General features: G+C 54.1%; 1 protein-coding gene across 6 annotated transcripts in view; it reads right to left on the bottom strand.

The window, feature by feature from the left end:
- Nucleotides 1-18,265, bottom strand: part of DNAH17 (dynein axonemal heavy chain 17) — a 119,418-nt gene extending 101,153 nt beyond the window's left edge. For 3 of the 6 annotated variants that reach the window (XM_084749029.1, XM_084749028.1, XM_084749024.1), the window contains exons 1-14: nucleotides 15,135-15,233; nucleotides 13,245-13,616; nucleotides 12,743-12,936; nucleotides 11,267-11,459; nucleotides 10,990-11,089; nucleotides 10,708-10,793; nucleotides 10,442-10,567; nucleotides 9,750-9,902; nucleotides 9,529-9,615; nucleotides 7,123-7,290; nucleotides 6,750-6,866; nucleotides 2,952-3,217; nucleotides 2,253-2,448; nucleotides 716-862 (exon numbers count right to left, since the gene is read on the bottom strand). In XM_084749029.1, the coding sequence (XP_084605155.1) occupies nucleotides 716-862; nucleotides 2,253-2,448; nucleotides 2,952-3,217; nucleotides 6,750-6,866; nucleotides 7,123-7,290; nucleotides 9,529-9,615; nucleotides 9,750-9,902; nucleotides 10,442-10,567; nucleotides 10,708-10,793; nucleotides 10,990-11,089; nucleotides 11,267-11,459; nucleotides 12,743-12,936; nucleotides 13,245-13,580 (2,169 nt within the window). In that variant the 5' untranslated portion in view covers nucleotides 13,581-13,616; nucleotides 15,135-15,233. Of the gene's footprint in view, nucleotides 1-715; nucleotides 863-2,252; nucleotides 2,449-2,951; nucleotides 3,218-6,749; nucleotides 6,867-7,122; nucleotides 7,291-9,528; nucleotides 9,616-9,749; nucleotides 9,903-10,441; nucleotides 10,568-10,707; nucleotides 10,794-10,989; nucleotides 11,090-11,266; nucleotides 11,460-12,742; nucleotides 12,937-13,244; nucleotides 13,617-14,985; nucleotides 15,005-15,134; nucleotides 15,234-18,150 lie in introns of those variants that run through there. The other 3 variants (XM_084749025.1, XM_084749027.1, XM_084749026.1) reach the window with 3 other exon arrangements.
- Between the last annotated feature and the right edge of the window lie 1,534 nt (nucleotides 18,266-19,799).

Below are 19,799 nucleotides of genomic sequence, written 5' to 3' on the forward strand. Positions count from 1 at the left end.
ACCGAGCCTCTAATATGTGACTAAACTACAACACTGCCTTTCCCTGTCTATGGGTAAAATGTGAGAGTGGGGTGGGCACATGCCTGCTATGCCCCATGCCCACAGTTCACTTACAGCCTGTCTCTGCTGCAGAGTGGACTGTCCTTTTGTTTTGTTTTGTTGGTTTTTTGAGACAGGGTCTCTCTGTGTTATCTTGGCTGTCCTGGACTTGCTCTGTAGACCAGGCTGGCCTCGAATTCACAGTAATCCTCCTGCCCCTGCCTCCCGAGTGCTGGGATTAAAGGCGTGCGCCACCACGCCCGGCTCGATGCCTGGAAATCTTATCTGTACATGATGGCTGTGTCAGGCCCCCAGATCAGAAGGATCAGGGAGTCCAAGGGTTCTGGAACCACAAAGCTGAGGGTGATGGTTTCTCTCCAGCATCTCACCACGGCTTCCTCGCCAGCAGCTGGGAGACTTGCCATTCCCCACCGTGGTCCAGAAGGTGCCCCTCCCCAGCTTAAGGAGGTAACAGAAGTGATATAGGGTGACATTGCTCTTAGCCCAAACCCCGGGGAGCTTCCACAGCCCTTACAAAGAACCAGGCAGTGCTAGCCAGAGCCTGGCAAAGAAGGCGCTTCCGGTTGATGCTGCTTTGAGTCATCACCATCTTCCTAGAGTGCTGGGGGCACATTTGAATATGCAAATGCCCCTACCCAGGATGGCACCGGCTCACCTCATTGTACCAGCCAACAATGAGCTCAAGGTTGCCCACAAACTTCCGGAAGGTTTCGTTGTCCGAGAAGAGCTGCTCTGCGCTGCTTGGGATCTCTTTCTGCTGCTGGAAGTTCAAATACTTGACCTCTCTCAGGACTGCCACCAACTAAAGGCCAGGGAAGAGCAAGGAACCTGTCAGAAGGTGACCTCACCCACGGGCCTGCTGCCCCTGGCTTTTTTCAGTGCTGGGGAGAGCTTGACGCCATCATCGTGGGCAGATGACATCATCCTCCTCTTATCCCCACACCTCCCCCATCCTGGACTGTGAAGAGGTTTCCTTAGGAGCTTTCCCTGGGTCTCCCCTCTTTTCTTTCTTTCTTTCTTTTTTTTATTTTATTATTTTTTGGTGGCCTCGAACTCACAGTGATCACAATGATCCACCTGCCTTTGCCTCCCAAGTACTGGGATTAAAGGCGTGCTCCACCACCGCCCGGCCTCCCCTCTCTTTTCTTTTGCCTTCCCTCACACCTTGTCTGACCCAGGTGATCACTATGCAGCCAACACTGCTGTCCCCAAAGCTATTGTCATCAAGGCCTCAGTGATGTCCTGAAAGGTTTGGCTCAGGTCTAAAATTGCATCTGCCTTGGTCCCTAGCCTCGAGGTGGCTCTTCACTCTCCTTCCACATTCCTTTGCCTGGGGCACCTGAGGTCATCGCTTTGCTTGTACTAACTGGTTATCTTCTCTCTGCCCCACCCCCTGCCCCTCTTTTTTGCCAGGGAAGTGTCACAAGGGCAGGACGGAGGCTGTGGACTGGCCTCAGCAGTGAGTGCCGAGCACCGGGTTCAGCCCTGGAGTGAGCCACCCTGGCTAATTGGCTTGTCTCTCTGGGTCACTTGGAGACTTTGATCTTCAAATGTGTGTTTTCTCTTTGGATCGTGTGAGATGCAGACAGGCTTTCAAAAAGGTGCCACAGCCTAAGACCCTAGCTTCTCAGAACTCTTGAGGCAGGAGGATTCAGAATGAATTCATAAAGCCAGGCTGGGCAACTCAGTGAGACCCTGTCTCAAAATAAAGTCAAAGAGGTCTGGGGATTGTGGCTCAGGGGTGGAGCATGTATCTTGTATGTGTGGGGTCCTGGGTTTGGTCAAATTAAGTTCATAAAAGTAAAGAAGAGAATCTATCGTAAAGTCCTCTCCCTCTCCTTCTCCCCGTCCCCATAAGCATCATGGACAAAAAGGCCTCTTGTGTAGCAGGCAAGGACTCTACTATTGAACTATCTTCCAGCCTTGAAGATGTTTCAAGCACCACCATTTTGCTTATCTTAACCGCTTACTTAACAAAGGTGTAGGTGCCTGTTACACACACACACACACACACACACACACACACACACACACACACCAACCTCCACAACTGCTCACTGGTGGTGGCAGAGTCAGCCTGCAGCATGGTGAGCCTGGAGCTTTCCCCTCCCTCTCCCAACCGTGCCCTTCCCCGCCCTCATGCGCCCTACCCTCCTCCTCCACCCCTGCCGCCGCCATCGCCAGGGACCCACCGCCTTGCTGAAGTTGACTTGGATGAGGTTGGAGAAAGGGTCCCGCTGGATGAGTGGCTGCCCCAGGTTGAAGTGGCAGTCCTGGTCCACGCCTTCTACCCACTGCTGGTAGATCTTCTCCCGGTAGCTTCTCAGCAGCTCCATCATTTCGTCGTATTTATCATAGACCAGTTTGGCCTCCACGCTGGACATGACCCTGGTTGGGGTTGGGCAGAGCAGTGAGGTTCCGGGCCTCACCCCGACGTTACTTTCTGGGTGACTTTAATGCTCCCATCAGCGGCTGCTAGGCCTCGGGGGTGCTGAAGCAGGGTTCTACCAGCTCCCTGTTACTGCCAGGATGGCAGTTGAATATACTATGAGGTGATGGTTGGGCCATATATAAAAGGTAGATAGATGTCTGAGTTCTTTGTCTGCCAGGACAGCACCATGAGCTAAAGCAAACGCCTTAGGAGGCCACATTGCAGTAGCCCCAAGTAGCCACAGCACTGTTTGGAACCCACAGCTTCCTTTTGAGGCAGACTAGATTACAGTAAAGCCAGCATGACCCCAGTGGGTCCCAAAGAGTCCCTCCTTCCCCAGCAACAGCCTCCATCTGTGCACACCCATGGCATCCCTGAGCTTGCTGTGGCCCGCCTCCCTCCCTGCAGCCAAGGATGCATGGGCTGCCTGGGGCCCTTCCCAGCCTGGCCTGGTACTCACGGGTGATCAATGTGTTTCAGGTGCTTCATGGACACCTCAAGCCTCTCCTGCAGCTCCAGGCTCCACTTGAGCTGCCCAGCCACAGGAGACATGTTTTTGTGGATGGGCGGTATCTGGCCGTCTTTGGAGGCCACCATCTGGGCATCATACATGAGCTTGGCGTTGTCCAGCTCAGTGTTGAACATCTCCAACATGACGGAGTACCTGGGCACCACCTCCACCAGGATCAGGGGCCGCTCCAGGAGGCCCCCGCACATGTACAGGAGCTGTGGAGACACGGGTCTTGTTGAATCGGAAGCTCCAGGGGAGTCTTTCTGTGGGCAGCGGCTGTTAGACAGCCCGTGTGATCGCATGCCGCAGTATGTGGAGGCAGCAGCTTGGAAACCAGCAGAGACAGCTAAATCCGGAGCTCAGGAGGATTTGTTCCGGACCCGTGAGAAAGGAGATGTGTGCAGTTTCTAACTCGGCCGTGAGGGACCAGCCCCAGGGCTGCATCCTGAGGGGTGTAGGACCTCTGAGAACCAGAGGGAAAATGACTGCACTCATAAAAATCATCCTTGGGCTATCCAGACGGCTACATGGGCAAAGATACCATATTTTTCAGACCATAAGATGCAATTTCCCAAGCCGGGCGTGGTGGCACACACCTTTAATCCCAGCACTTGGGAGGCAGAGGCAGGCAGATCACTGTGAGTTCGAGGCCAGCCTGGTCTACAAAGTGAGTCCAGGACAGCCAAGGCTAACACAGAGAAACCCTGTCTCAAAAAAACAAAAAAAAAACAAAAAATGCAATTTCTCCCCAAAAGTGTGTATGTATGGGGGGAGGGGCGGGAATTAGGGTGTGCCTTATGGTCCGATTGCTGTTTTTACTGTTTTTCTTGTTTTACTGCTCTAAAAACTGGGTGTGTCTTATGGTCAGGTACGTTGTATGGTCTGAAAAATACGGTACTTGGCATGCATGCATGTGAGTGCACACACACATATACACACACACACACACACACACACATATATACACATACAAAACAAGGGGGCTGTGCACAGAGAGGAGATAGCATGGAGTTCCCTAATGTCTGAATCACCAGGGGTTTGGAGTTCATAGGAAACATGGCTCTCTCCTACCAGTGCCCTAGCAGGTGCTTGCTGGCCTATGTGGGTCTTAGACTGGCCTCCGGTTTTGGTTTGGAAAGTATGACTGCCACTAAAAGTGACCTTTTAAGACTACAGCATGACCTTGAGGAAGAAAAGGGAAGTTTTCTGTCCCCTGAAAGTGGAATGGAGTGGTGTGGCTCCGCAGAGGAAACAGAAGCCAGGCCTCACAGCAGAAGCTCCTCCTCAGTCACCCAGAGGTGACATGTGACAGCTGGGGAAATGGGCTTAAGACCCCCTTCCCCTTTTTGTTCTATTCCAGACTCTCTTCTCTTTCCTTACAGATATTTTGGCCTCTGGTTTTAGGGAAGGAAACTCCCTTTATTTTCTGTAAGGAGGAGGTCACATGAACAATGCTCTAGAACTTTCCAGTCATGTGTGACGTGCTAATGACAGGGAGACCTAGTGTCCGTGCAGCCTCACTCAGATCAGGGATGCACAGGGATGGCAGGAGGTGATTTCCAAAGGTCTAACTTAGCATCCCTGTAAAGTGGGAATTTGGGAGATGACAAGAGTACGGAAGCAAATCTTGAGTTCTCCTGAGGGAGGAAGCCCCATGACAGGCCAGTTTTGACATCCTGGAGTAAATAAGGCTGTAGCCCTCAATGGCCCACCTGCCTCTCACAGAAACAGAACCCAAGATACGTGGGCGTCGCTCATGAAGGTGGGTGGCTCAGCTCATGCCCAGGGCTGGGAGACTCCATCCAGTGCGTCCCTTGTGTGCTCCTCGTCTTTGGGGCCTGAGAGACTGGAGTTGTGTATGGTCAGTGGACCAGGTACTCAACTTCTCCGTTTTTCCTGAGTCTGTTTCCCCTGAGGTGTATGTAATTGTTAATCTTCATTATCAGCTTAACTATGGGCTCCTGCTCGGGGTGGCGTGGGGGGCATGTTGCAGACAGACACACCCAAAGAATTAGTAAGGCACAGAGACCCCGTGCTACGCTCAGTCGTTTCTAGGCACTGGCTGTACCTGGTCTTTAACTGTTGCTCCCACTTGCTTGGCTGAATTGGGAGTGGTGTCATGGCAGTGGGGGAGACAGTTTGCTACCCTCCTCCATGCCCCGCCCACCGCAACACCAGATGAAGTTTCCTTCCTGCTTTAGCAAGTGCCACTGTATACATTACTGAACCACAGCTGCGGAGACACTGCACTAATCTGCATTCCTCGCTACTTCACCTAAAGTCAAAGCTAAGCACTCCCACCATCGCTGTGGCTCCCAACGCCTCTGCATCCGCACTGATAAAACAGCAGGCCCAAAGAAGCTAAGCAGCAAGGGGGGCCCGAAGGAAGTTTCTTGACCCCCACTCAGAAGGGGAAACAGAATAGATAGCAGACGTGGATGAAGAGAGGGAACTGGGTGGGAGAAGGTGTGGGGAGGGGAGCAAAGTGGGGATCAGCTGAGGGGAGAGTCGGGGCAGAGGGGAGAGGGCTGGGAGAGAGAGAAGGCAAACTCATGGGGTGTTGTCTCTCAGTCAGGCTGGAGGCCTCCGACAGGGCTCCTGGGAGGATGTGGGTGTGACTCCTAGCTGCCGGGGGACATGGAGACTGGAGCGGCCACCTCCTAGCCAGGCTGGACTCCTAGTGGAGGGAGGAGAACACCAACCCACCCACAAAACCGCGGGCCTAAAATTTACTCTGCCCACAAGAAGTGCAGGGATAAAGACAGAGCAGAGATTGAGGGAGTGTCCAACCAATGCCTGGCCCAACCTGAGACCCGCCCCACGCGAGCCAACCAGCCCATGACACTACTACTGATATACTCTGCTGCGGCTGCAGGCAGGAGCCCAGCATAACTGCTCTCTGAGAGGCTCCACATAACAGCGGATCAAAACAGATGCTGACACTTGTGGCCAAACATGGGACAGAGCTCAGGGAGCCTTGTGGATGCGTGTGTGTGTTGGGGGGGTGGGGGATAGGAGGACCCCAAGGGGACAAGAATCTCCCAAGAAGACCAATAGAGTCACTATCTTTTTTTTTTTTTTTTTTTTTTTGGTTTTTCGAGACAGGGTTTCCCTGTGTAGCCTTGGTCATCCTGGACTCACTTTTTAGACCAGGCTGGCCTCGAACTCACAGCGATCCTAGGCCCACAGGGGCTCACAGAAACTGAAGCACCAGCCAAAGAGCCCCCCACACGTGTAACTGATGGGCAGCCTGGTCTTCATGGGGGAGGGGGGCGTCCTCTAGCAAGTGGAGAGGAGGCTGTTCCTGACACGGACTCTGTTGCTTGCTATTGGGTCACTTCCTCCTAGCAGGGCTGCCTAGCCTGGCCTCAGTGGAAGAGGGATGCACTCAGTCCTGATGAGACTTGAAGTGCTGGATATGGGGGGCCGGGGGTTCCCCTTTTCTGAGAAGAAGGGGAGGGGGAAAGGGAAAGAGAGTGGGAAGTGGGACCAGGAGGAGAGGAGGGATGAGGCTGCGGTCTGGATGTAAAGAGAACAAACAAACAAACAAACAAATAAACTCAATAACAAAACAAAAACCCCAAAGGTGGGGGGGGGTCCACCCAGCTCTGCCAGAGAGAGATCTTGGTGCTCCGGTATGAGGGACCTTCCTGCCGACATGCAGGCTCCCGGGCCCAGCTCAGCATTTCCATGTGCCTGCTGTCCTTCTCTGGGGTTGGCCTGCAGGGAGGGACGGTGTTCACCTACCTTTGCAGATGACTCAATGGAGCTGCAGTCGTCAAAGGCTTGGCAGAAGATGGTAGCCAGCCTCCGGTCCAGGTCTTGGATTTTAGTCTCAAAGTCACTGTAATCCTCATCAAAACTCTAAAAGGAAACGAGGCGTGGTCAACAGACAGACAGAGCAGGCAGCTGCCGTTAACCATCACCAGGCTGGGAGACCTCAAGGTGAAGCGAAGATGGGGGTGACTGCACAGCTCAGTGGTGCACTGTGGATCTGCCGTCCCCCACCCCCGCCCGGGACCCTGCCCGTGCACTGGCGTAGGGACTGTAGCTTCTGTGACTACCCATCACCCGTCACTCCACTCCTTGGGCCAGTGATGGTCCCTGCCCACTGACTTACCGAGTCTCCGGGGTCCAGAGGGTCATATTTGCATTCAGCGAAGACCTTTATCAGCTCAAAGACCTCATCGTAGATCTGGGTCACCAGGTTCCCCAGGATATTGCCCCGCACGCCCCCCAGCTCGATCTTCTCCAGCTTCAGAAATTCAATGGCCGTTTTGTAAAGGTCCTAGGCAAGAGTTGGGTGGGGAGGGGCAAGGGCCGTCAGCTTGGTCCATTGTCTCCAGGGCTGAAGCCAAGGGTCCAGGGACCTTTAGTGAACCATGACGTCACACCCAGGGGTGCCACTGTGAGGTGCACATGAGGCATGTGAGGGGCATGTGTGGGGTGTACTTTTCGGCCCCCTGTTCAGTTCAGCTCATTTCTAGAATAAGGAGCAAGAGGATGATGGGGGAGGGGCACCTCTGCATTAGGGGGAGCAGGGGGAATGGAGCCTGGGGCCTTGTCCAGGCCCCACGCTGGCCAAAGAGCCTCCAACCTCTGCTCCCTCAGGTCTGGAAGGTGCTAGAAAGGTGCTAGGGGTCGCTCACGCCCTGGCTGAGCCTCAGGTTCTCTGTCCTACAGGAAGCATCCCGCACTTGTGGACACTGGTACCAAGTCCAGGGGCTCCTCTGTGAGGAACCCCCATCTCCCAGCTTTCCCTGGCTACGCCATGGTAATTCCTTCCCAGAAGATAGGTGCTTCAAGGTTGTGACCTTCCCACTCCACCCCTCGGTTCATGGCCGTGTGCGTGATATTCCTGTTTCCCAGATAACGTCCCAGTTGTTCCTGAGGACAATGAGCATCTTATGCTACTTCTCTCCTTCGCCTTCTTCCTTCCCCCCCCCCCCCACCGTCTTCTTGAGTCAGGGTCTCATGTTGTAGCTCAAGCTGGCCTCAGGCTTACTATATAGTTGATGATGACCTTTGAACTCCGGATCCTCCTGCCTCTGCTTCCCAAATTCTGGCATTACAGCTGTGTGCCCGAGATGAAACTCTGGGCCCTATGTCTGCTAGGCAAGCGCTCTATCAAAAGCACCGCATCCCCAGCTTGTCCTCTTTCTGCCGGCTTGAGGACCACACACACAAAGTTGAAAGCTGATCCTCATGCGGAAGATTATAAGACAAAAACCAAGGCAGGGCGGGGTGGGGGTTGGCTCAGCTGCACGAACAACAAAGCCCTGAATTCAAACCCCCAGACCTGTATAAGAATCTGGGCATATGGGGGGAGGGCCCCCCAGAGATGGCTCAGGGGGTGAGAACACTTGTTACTCTTCACAAAGGACCTGGGTTTGGTTCCCAGTTCCCACACAGCAGCTCACAGCCGCCCTTGATGCAGCCCCAGGGAATATGGCGCCCTCTTCCGGCTCTATGGGCACCTGGTGCACACACATGTGTGCAGGCAAAAGCTCAGACACATAAAAACACCTGGTGAGCCGGGCGTGGTGGTGCAGGCCTCGGGAGGCAGAGGCAGGTGGATTGCTGTGAGTCTACAAATCGAGTCTAGGATAGCCAACGCTACACAGAGAAACCCTGTCTCGAAAAACCAACTAACCAACCAACCAAACAAAAACAAAAACAAAAAACCAACAACAATAAAACCACCTGGTGAGGCCTCATATGTTTGAAACCCCTGCACTATGAGGGTACAGACAAGGGCGTGCTCTGAGCTTGGAGAGACCCTGCCTCAAGTGACTAAGTAGGGCAGGCCACGGTAGAGCAGGCCACTCCATGTCTCCTGTTCTCTACCCAGGCATGGAGGCGCACGCACGCACGCACATGCACATATAGATACACACACACACACACACACACACACACACACACACACACGCACATATACACACACACACACACACGCACATATACACACACACACGCACGCACATGCACGTACATGCACATATACACACACACACACACACACACGTATGTTAAATTACAGAGCCCCCTTGTCCTACCCAGCTGGTGCCCTCCACCCTTCCTCCCCAGGAAAACCGTCCTGACACGTGTCACTGCACATGCACACACACACACACACACACACACACACATGCACACACACACATGCACAGGGTTTCAAAGCCTCCCTTTCTGCTAATTTAGTGCGTCGGCTCTGCCTTTGGATGCCGGCTTGCTGACAATGGTCACTGAGTTAGCTGGTGAACAGGACTGGAGTGGAGGGAGAAGTGGCTGCCGGGTGTAGGCACAACAGGTGCCTCGGGGGCACGGTTTGCCATTCACTGAGGTCTTCCTAACTAGGAGACAACTGTGGATCCCACCCCCACCCCCACCCCCCCTCAGGTGACGAGGTCCAGGCTTATAAGAGGTTCCATGCACACTAGACAGCCGCTCTATTCCGAGCCCAGCCCCAGGAGCCTCTTCTGAGGGACTTGGAGACAAGAAAGGAATGGAATTTCGATTTTACCTCAATGGTCTGCACGCGGTGGAAGAAGGAATTCATGCGGGAGAAGGCAAGCGAGGAAGGGAATTCCCACGCCACAGGTGGCCTGTCCTTTTAGAAGAAAGAGGAGAGGAGGGTGGGGGGTGTCATAGTTGCTTCAGCTAGTCCCACAGGGCCAGCCCACCCGTGGGGGGAGGGCGGCACTGCTACAGCCCAGTTTGCGGAGACGCAGGCGCCACAGGTACCTTGAAGAAAAGCTTCATGTTCTCACAGCAGAAGTCGTAGGCGCGGAAGAGTTCCTTGAGGACGCCCACAGACAGGGAGATGCCTATCAGAACCTCCTCTATCTCGCCCTGCAAGCCCTTCAGCACCTCGTCCGGGCTCAGGTACGTTCTAGTCTAGGAAGAGGAAAAGACAGGCATCCTAAGACAGGCATCCTCCATGAGCCCCCCAGGCAGGATCCTGGGACAGTGGGCCCTGGAAGAGGACTGATCCCCGGCCCCCCGCCCCGGGGCACGTGTCTTGTTGAGGCTACAGAGGACTAAGGGTCACCAGACATGGAAGACACACAGTGTTCTCTTGGTTGTATGGACAGCTGCGAGCATGGTGGCCTGGGTTATAGTCCTTCAGCGGCTGGCGGCTGCTGACAGCATTGTGAGGGGAGGGGAAGGGTGTGTGTGAGGGTTGTAGGAGGTGGCTCAGCGCAGGGCCCCACAGAGCACCTGGCCGAGTGCTGGGGCTCTCGGGGTAAAGTGTCCCCCCTCCTCTTCCTCTCCTCCTTGCCCCTGAGGGGTTTACTGGCTAGCCAGATACCCTGGGGGGAAAGGTTTGAGAGCCACCCCAGGCTTGGCTCCGGCTTGGAGCCTGAGAGTGCCCAGACTTAAGAAGGACGCTGTGGTGGTGGTGGTGGGACGACCAGGCTAGGGAGGGGCATCACCATCTCGATGATCTGGTTGCAGAACTCCCGAAGGATGACAATGACCCTGGACGGCGTGTTGTAGTGCTCCGAGGTGGCCCATATGAAGCCGATTGTGCTCAGCACCTTGACAATGAAGCTGGGCAGCTGGGAGAGATGGCACCCAGATCGCTGGAGCGTCTGGCCTGTGTCGCTGCGTCCCCACCTACCTCTTCCCACAGCTAACCCTTCAACGCCATGCGCACGTCTCTCCCACCTGCCTAGCTGGCTTTCCCCGGTCAGCGTACCACCGTGAAGTCGGCCTGCTCCATCTCTTCCAACAGGATGCGGAGGGGCTTCAGGTATAGGACGATGTCATTGGCTTCCTTCAGCCCTGAGTGTGAGGGACAAGGGACAGTGCTCAAGGACGCGGCACTGAAAAAAATGGGCAGCTTGAGGGATGTCAGGATCTTGCCCAGGAGTGGGCTGAGAAATCATGGAGGTGACACACTCCTCTGGGTTAGTGACAGACAGTCCACACAGCCCTCCCCTTAGCAGTCCAGTAGCTCTGTGGGTAGTGTCTGGCTCACCTTGGGTGACGTTCATGTAGACATTCTGCAGGGCTGGCCAGTAGCAGCTTTTGGCTTTTTCCAGGATCTCAACTATCTTGTTTACCTTGGGCCTGTTTAGCTGAGGACAAAAAGAGCCACAGCTCTTGGTCCAACCCTCAGGTGAGGCCAGCCTGACCTGAGGCTGACAGTGCTGTGGACCGTGCCAGGAGACTGTATCCTGGGAGGGCAATGCTGAGCTGACCGCTGTCCAAGTGGGCAGGCAAGGACTCAGCTGCTGGGAGGAGCGAGGCCCTACCTGCTCGTGGATGCACTTCAGGTTCATGAGTCGGGCGTCCCAGAACTCAAACTCCACACGGGGCAGCGGGTGCAGGCCGTCCAGCAGGGCCTGAGCCGAATCCTTGCTCAGCACATCCCGGATTTGATGGGACCAGTCGATTATGATGGTCTCGATGGAGTGCAGGAGCGAGTTGTCCAAGGAAGAGGGGATCCTGCCGAGTGCAAGGTCAGGATGATGCTTCTGTGGCCACACAACATGGACTGCCTCACCATCGGGAGCGAATCCACTTACTCCCTCCCGCTATGCGCCACCAGCAGCCTGCAAGCAATGAACTCCAAGCTGCTGTAGCCACTGCCACCGCCACCACAGCTGGCCTCATGTCCCTGGCACATTCCAATCGCCTGAGGGAGACTGAAGATTTCCCTCCATCCCCAGAGAATAATGTCCTAAGCTGGGAGGAATGGGGGCTTTCAGAGATGCCCAAGGGGCCAGGGACCCCAAGATAAACCCCACACAGCACGGACTATATTGGGGGCTTAGTGGACGGTCCCTGAAGGACCAGTCAGGATGAACTTTAGGTGTGTGCAGACAAGTTCACACAGGTGAGCTTTTCAGAGTTTCACAGACCAGGGCACTTTCTTTTCTTTTTCTTTCTTATTTTTTTTTTTGTTTGCTTTTTGTTTTTTTGTTTTTTTCGAGACAGGGTTTCTCTGTGTAGCCTTGGCTGTCCTGGACTCACTTTGTAGACCAGGCTGGCCTCAAACTCACAGCGATCCTCCTGCTTCTGCCTCCCGAGTGCTGGGATTAAAGGCGTGCGCCACCACCGCCTGGCCAGGGCAGTTTCAATGGCCAGGATGCCTCAAGTTTCTTGGCCTCTGGATGCCACAGCCTCTGTACCTAGACTCATGCCTTCCTGCCAAACATCCCCTACTGCTCCCTCCACTGTCCTTCAGCATCTTAAAGCCAGTGTGTGTGGTTGCCCCTTGAGGCATGTAGAGACAGACTGGGTGCATGTGGGTCCCCTCCTGGGTGCATGTGGGTCCCCTCCTGGGTGCATGTGGGTCCCCTCCTGGGTGCATGTGGGTCCCCTCCTGGGTGCAGATACTGCTGGGTGATTGGAGCTGGGATTCCCAGGGGCTCCAGCACCTCCTCCTCTGTGTTGTGCCCTCTACTGCTGCAGACTTGGTGCCACCTCATGTGCCATCCCACACTTGAGCATCTCATGAATGTCAAGACATGGAATCAAGCCAGGCGTGGTGGCGCACGCCTTTAATCCCAGCACTCGGATGGCAGAGGCAGGTGGATCGCTGTGAGTTCAAAGCCAGCCTGGTCTACAAAGTGAGTCCAGGTCAGCCAAGGCTACACAGAGAGACCATGTCTCGAAAAACAAAACAAACAAACAGACAGACAGACATGGAATCCACCTGGAGCCAGTCCGTCGTCCACAGTCACGGCTCACGCGGCTTCCCGTCCCTCCTGCCACCTGCCACCTGCCTCTCCATGGACTCCAGCGTGCCGTCCAGGCTGCCCAGGTGCTCCGGGATAGGCAGCAGGGTTTTCCCCTTGATCTTGCCTCCCATCACAAACATCTCGTTCTTCAGCCTGTGGACTTGCTTGACGATGTCTTCTGAGACCACCTGGGGCCAGTCGTCCACGTTCTCGCTCTGGTTCAGCAGAGAATAGAGGACCTGGAAGGAGACAGGACAGTGGCTCTGCCCGGCTCTGTGGGTCTGAGGAGCTGGCTCCTCAGCAGGGATGGCCCAGGGATGGTCCAGCTACCTGTCTTTGAGCGTCTGGCCATCAGCACCCCACACCTTGTAACCGTGGCACTCCTACTGCACCACCTGAGTGGGTCTGTCTGCATTTCCAGCCAGCCCTTAGGTGAGGCCACTGGGAGGTGCATGCTGTTGGAGCAGCAAGGCCTTGTGGTCCCTCCGAGTCCCTCCCAAGCTCTGGGGCTCTGGCTCCTCACACCCCTCAGCCTAGGCACACATACCTCTTCCACTACAGCAATCAACTGGTCCACAGGTGTGGGGCTGATGTCCCCATAGATGAGGCGTTCCTTGTAGTTGTCCTTGGTGATGTTATCTGGCTTTGTCTTGATGAAATAAACCCCTTTGGACTTGAGGGACTCTGGGAAACCCAGGCAGGGGATGATCATGCCAGCAGGGTTGAGTGTAAACACCAGTACAGAGTAATCTATCTTGTCAAAGAATTCTGTGAGCAGGGCCATGTTCTCTTCAGCTCCAATTAGCTTGCCCCACTTGTCTGCCTTGAACTTGAGGAGAATAGAAGACACATTCTCCAGAAAGTCGAGTCTGGCATCTGGCATGATTGTCCTATTATGTACTCCTTAGGCCACAGCCGTCTGCAGGGCGAACAACAGGGACCTGCTAGGTTCTGGCTTCCAGAAGCCCATGGCACCTCCCTCCCTAACCAAGTGCACCAGAGAAAGGGGCTCGCTGACCCTCACTGCTTTTATCTGTCTTTGGGCCAGGGCCAGGGCGGAGTGCCTGGTGTGAGGTTGGCAGGTAAACAGTGCACAACTGTGTTGTTGTGACCATAAAATTAAGTAGAGCTGGAAAAGACAGAGAAGAGCAAGTGACTGCATTAGTGTGGGGGTGAGTCAGGAAAAAAAGCCGCAAAGAAACAAAGGGAGGATCCAGGCATCGGCCTCTGGCTTCCACACATGTATATGTGGCCCTGTGTGTGCGCATGCGCACACACACATACTCACACACTCTCACACATACACACACACTTACACACACTCACGCTCGCTCACACTCACACACACTCACACACACTCACACACACATGGCTGCTCAGCTCCTCTGTGGGCAGGTTTCGGCCTATGCTAGAACTGACCATTGACAATGTCTGCTTTTGCAGTCCCCATCGGACGCACTCAGACCCAGCCTTTGGCCTGGGCAAAGCCAAGGCCCGAAGCTTCTGAGGTGCTATCCCATGCAGGCTCTCCAAGCCGCCATCTCACACCACAGTTGGTGCTCAGCCGGGCCCCACCTGAGTGAGAGGAAGGTGCTGTGTGGTGTTCAGTGACCCAGGACTTTCCTAGAGCCTAAGGTTTCTCTCTGACAGGATTCAAGATAAATATACAAAGAGAGAGAGGAAGAGGGAGGGGGCGGGGAGAGGAAGTGGAAAAGGGAAGGGGCAAAGAGAGAGAGAGAGAGAGAGACAGACAGACAGACAGACAGACAGACAGAAAGACAGAGACAGAGACAGAGAAACAGAGAGAGACAGACTGACAGACTGACTGACTGACTGACTCAGAGTGGTCTGTGAGCCAAACCTGTCTTGGGCTCATCTTTGAGCAAGGGAAGTGACAGCACATGGAAGGAGCCTTGTAATGTTGTGTGGGGCACGTGTGGCTTGTTGGGTGCCTCTGGTGCGCTAACCTCTCCCCGCACCATGTCATTATTTAGCCGTAGGCACTAGAACGTGAGCGTTTAAGGGCATCTCCTCCAAGTCTTGCTAAGTTGATGGTACCTCTGAGGTTGAAGGAACACCCTCTGGTTTACTGACTTTGTAAAATTTGGGGTTTCACAGCTGGTCTCATCTCAAATCCGCAGTGCCATTTCCTGCGGTGCTAGCCAGGTGGTGGCAGTTTACAATGCTGTCCCGCGAAATGCTTCTCAGGTCCACCAGCCTCCCAGACTGGCAGGTTTGAGGATGGGCTGGCTTAGGGGCAGCTACAGGGAGGGTACCAGCTTGCTGACCTGAACTCATGGTCAGCTCCACGCATATAACAGGGACAGCACTTGGTGAGCACCTAGTCTGCTGCCAGCCAGGATCTGAGCCCCTACCCTGTGTGCCAAAGGCCCCTCAGCTCTTCCTCAACACCCTAGCCTGGCTCACGGCTGCTCACCAGATCCACACAAGCATGTGCGTCCGTCAAAAGTGAGTGGGTCCTTTCCCAGTGAGGAAAGGAAATGGCTTCTGTTCCCCAGAGGCTCCAACTGCCACAGAACTTCCGGAGTGTCCTCAAGGCACCTGGAGCTTCTAGAACCTTCTCCTGGCTACTTAGGTAGTGGTGTAAGGTGACGTAGGAAGGTCTGGGCTCTGAGCCGGCAGACGGCAGTAGGCACTTACCCTCTCAGGACAGAGTGCCGTGTCCAGCCTTACTCTCTAGAACGACTACCAGACAGAATTTACATCCATTTTCTTAAGACCTTTTATTCTTCTGGATCAAACAATTCTTATATAATATTTTTATATTTAATAAAATATTTTGGCCTGGTTTGGTGGCACATGGATTTAAGCCCAGAACTTGGGAGGCAGAGGCATGTGGATTACTGTGAGTTTGAGGTCAGCCTGGTCTACAAGGCGAGTCTAGGACAGCCACGGATAACACAGAAACCCTGTCTTGAAAAAACCAATATATATATATATATATATATATATATATATATATATATATATATATATAAAATTTTAAGAATTTTATGCAATGTATTTTGACCATATTCACCCCTATTCCTCCCCCTAATTCTTCCTAGATCCTCCCTCTCTCTCTCTTTTTTTCCCCCCTCTCTCTCCTCCAATTTCATGTCCTTCTTTTGTTTGCTTTAAAATAACCCAGAGTCTAATTTGTGCTGCCCATATACCCTGAGTGAGGGCTGTCCACTGGAGTGTGGTTGACCTACCACGGCCACACGATCTACCACGGCCACATGACCTACCACGGCCACATGACCTACCACGGCCACACTCTTCAGGGAAATGGGCCTTCCCTCCTCTGGAGAGCTGAACAGTTAGGAGCCTCATAGCCCAGAGTAGAATTGTGCGCTTTTCATAAGCACTTGCTTCTCTGTCACCGATGAGAAGGTTCACTGCCTCTGTGCATGTGGGCACTTGGACCTCACGGCTCTCACCCGTCCTTACATGCCCCTCAGTGCTTACAGTTTTCTTACTATATCTGAATGCCACAGGTTGGGTAAATGATAAAGAACAGAGGTTTGGGACAGTGAAATGATTCAACAGGTAAAGATGCTTGTCACACAAGCCCTTAGCGCACATCAGGATGGGAGGAGGAGGAACTCGGAATGGCTGTTCTGAGCACACATGCTGCGGCATATAAGCCATCCCATATCGTGTACACACAGAATAGTAATAGCAGCATTTTTAGTTATTAAAAAGGAGAGAGGTGTATTTAATCTCACTGTCCTGGAGCCTGGTCTCCAAATCTGCTCAGGCCTCCTCACTGCACTGTAAATGCTGCACCGGGGGCCCATTCCAACACACGACATTTTATCAAAACCGTAGCGTTTGAGTTGTATCGCCTTAATAACACGGCCAGGCAGTTTGTATCTCTATGCAGCATCATTAGTTGCCCCTACCACGTTCACTCTCTGTTTACTTCCGCCATCGCTCACTTTGCACCTCTTGTGGCATCGTCTGGAAGATGTGTTAGTGGCAGAGTAAAGCCAAGGCCCTCATTTCCTGATGGCATTGCCAGCACTCAGAGTCTCCGAAAAGCAGGAGCAAGACCAGGATGGTGGCTGTCACCACAGCTCTGCTGTACTAGAGGTGTCAGCCATGACTCAAGTGAGAAAATGGGACAAAGAGGGATTCTGATCAGAAAGAAGACACACCCACCCCACCCCTGACACAACACTGTCCTGTCTACAAGACATACACGCCCTCCCCTCACACAACACTGTCCTGTCTACAGAAAATGCCAAGAAGACCAAGTTAACAAAGTGCGCTGAGGAGGCCAGCAAGCCACCAGGGTTTTATGTACTTCACATGGTATCTTGTTTGTGCAGGCGCCTCCAACTCCTATGCCCAAATGATCCCACGTTGCTGTAGCTGAAGACATGTGCCACTATGGCCAGCCAGATTCAAGACTGATTTATAGAAATCCACTATGTTAGACAGGCAGTGGTGGCGCACGCCTTTAATTCCAGCACTCGGGAGGCAGAGGCAGGCGGATCGCTATGAGTTCGAGGCCAGCCTGGTCTACAAAGTGAGTCCAGGACAGCCAAGGCTACACAGAGAAACCCTGTCTTCAAAACAAAACAAAACAAAACAAAAAACCCCAAAACCCCAGCTTCCTGTTTTTAGGATGAAGCACCCCACCCCTGGCTCATTCTTAGGATCACAGCTGAAGTTCACCAGGCCTCTGCACCCCTACCTCCATTTTCAGCTTTCTGGGCTCTCATCCAGAAGTGCTGCAATTTGCCAAAACAAGCAGCCTGAGTGGCAGCCTGCCGGATTCCTGGTGATAGGCACTGAGCCTCGGCCAGAGCAGGCCCTGCTAATATGCCTGGAAGGGCAAGGCTCCGAGTTGTCCTGCTGTAAAGACAGCTGTCAAACCTCACGCAGCCCAGTGTCCCCAAACTCACTGGCCTCCAGACCGTCATCCCGTGCCGCTCTGGCTCTGGCTCAAGGAGCAGCTAGGGGAACACAGACCTAACTTTCAGCCAGACCAACTTCTGCCCACATCCTGCTTCCTGGGGCCTCCAGGCTCCAGAGCCGGATGGAGGGAGGGAGATGGCTCAGCTGGTTAAATGCTTTGCACAGACATGAGGGCCGGAGTGCAATCCCCAGAACCCAGATAAAGGGCTAGATGTGGTAACAAACACTTATCATCCCAATGTAGTGGAGGCAGAGACAAGAGGGCCTCTGGATCTCCCTGGCCAGTCCCTCTAGCTGAACCAGGCTCAGTGAGAAACCCTAACTCAAGGGGCAAGGCGGAGGGACACTGGGCACAATGCCATATGATGACCTCTGACCTCTGACCTTCCTGAGCACACGTGAGCACAGACACTCTACAGCCCACCATGGCAAGAGTACTCTCCTTCACAGACAGTAGACAACGTCTTCCTGCTCCTCCATCCTAAGCACCATCCCATCACAGCCGGCACAACCAAGGAGCTTACCGAACTTGCCACGGCACACGGTTGAAGGGTGACAGGAGCACGAGCCACCCCAAAGCAACCGCACCGCAAAGTCCTCACTCAGAACGGACTGCGGCGTCTGCACAGCACAGCAGCACAGATAGCCGCCTCTTTCCCTTAGATGTCCCCCAACTTAGAGACTCTAGCTCTGCCCCAGACCCGAGCCCATGGGCAATTGGGGCAGAATTGCCTACACCTGGCTGGCAAGTGTCGCTGGATACTCAGGTGAGGGTCCTCTGGCCTGCCTCACCCCCTCTTTTGGTGAGGGAGTGTCAATCAATAAGCCCAGCTGTGACAACCCACTGCAAGCAGGCACAGCTGGGATTACAAAGATGGCTGCTCTGCTCTGGCAACAGTGTGGTACCATAGCCACATACAAAATGAAAAAATAAAAGACACCAAAGGAAAGTCTGGGGTGGGGGACACGATAGGGCCTTTAAAAAATATATATTTTATTTAATTTTAATTTATGTATATTGGTGTGAGGGTGTCAGATCTTAGAATTACAGACAGTTTTGAGCTGCCATATGGGCGCTGGGGATTGAACCTGGGTCCTTTAGGAAGTACTCTTAACCACTGAGCCAGCTCTCCAGCCCCTCCCCCCCCACCGACAGGGCCTTTAACCCATAGCACAGGGGCTCTGCTCGGCCCTGACCCATGATGGCTCAGACACTGCCTTCCCGCTCCTGTGCGGTGATTGGAGGAGGTGGGGCCTCTGGCCTCCCATACACACATCCTGTCTGCATTATCATCCCAGGCTGGGAGAAGAGAGAGAGGCACGTGTGGTGCCGCCCCATCTCCTGGCCAGGCACAGCGATGGCGTCCCTGTGCCAGGGCCACCAGCTGAGGAATCCATCCTCCCACTTCCACGGGGCTGAAAAACTCTGCTTGAGGTCTGACACCCTCTCCCCTCTCAGCGGGAATTAGGAAGCAGGGCTCCATAAAAGATTTACCCACCATTAACTCAGATTGCAGAGCCTTGCCCTGTGGGGGTGCTGTAGTGCAGGGGAAGGGCAAATTCAGGGGCTGGGAATCTGGGAGGGACCATCTGGGTCTGTCGGGCTCCCCTGCATCTGTGCTGGCCTGGTGACATGTCCTCATGAAGAGGACAGCAAGTGCAAAGTTGTCTTCCTGCCTGAGGTGGCCTTGCTCCAGGACTGAGTGGAAAGGCAGAGCCACACTCTAAGCAGCCAGGCAGCCTGGAGGCCACTCGTTCACAGACAGGACAGTGTGACCTCAGGGACACCCCCAACCTGGCAGGTGTCCAGGACCGCAGCTTGCCCTGGCTCTGTGGTCTTGGGGACTTTCTCTCATTTGGGGTCTCTACAGGCAGTTCCTGAGGCCAGGCTTCCCCCAACAGGGAAGTGTGTGGATCCCAAGAAATCATGTCAGTGTGAGGGCCTTGCCCAGACTACCCTTGCAGAGAGGCCTTGTGTCCTGTGTGGCTACTCCTGGTGGCCACAGCGGGTGACAGGTATATCCGGGAAGGCTGCTGAGAGCAGCTAAGGTGGTTGAGCCTCTTGCTAAGCTAAGCTAACAAGGTTCCAGACAAAGCAGGCCACTGAGACACAAGGGGAAGGAGGATGTGTGGGTGTGGGGTGGGTCCCCACGACAGCAGGGGCACGAGGTGG

The sequence above is a fragment of the Acomys minous genome, assembly GCF_964271855.1.
Source record: "Acomys minous genome assembly, chromosome: 12".
Taxonomy (NCBI): domain Eukaryota; kingdom Metazoa; phylum Chordata; class Mammalia; order Rodentia; family Muridae; genus Acomys; species Acomys minous.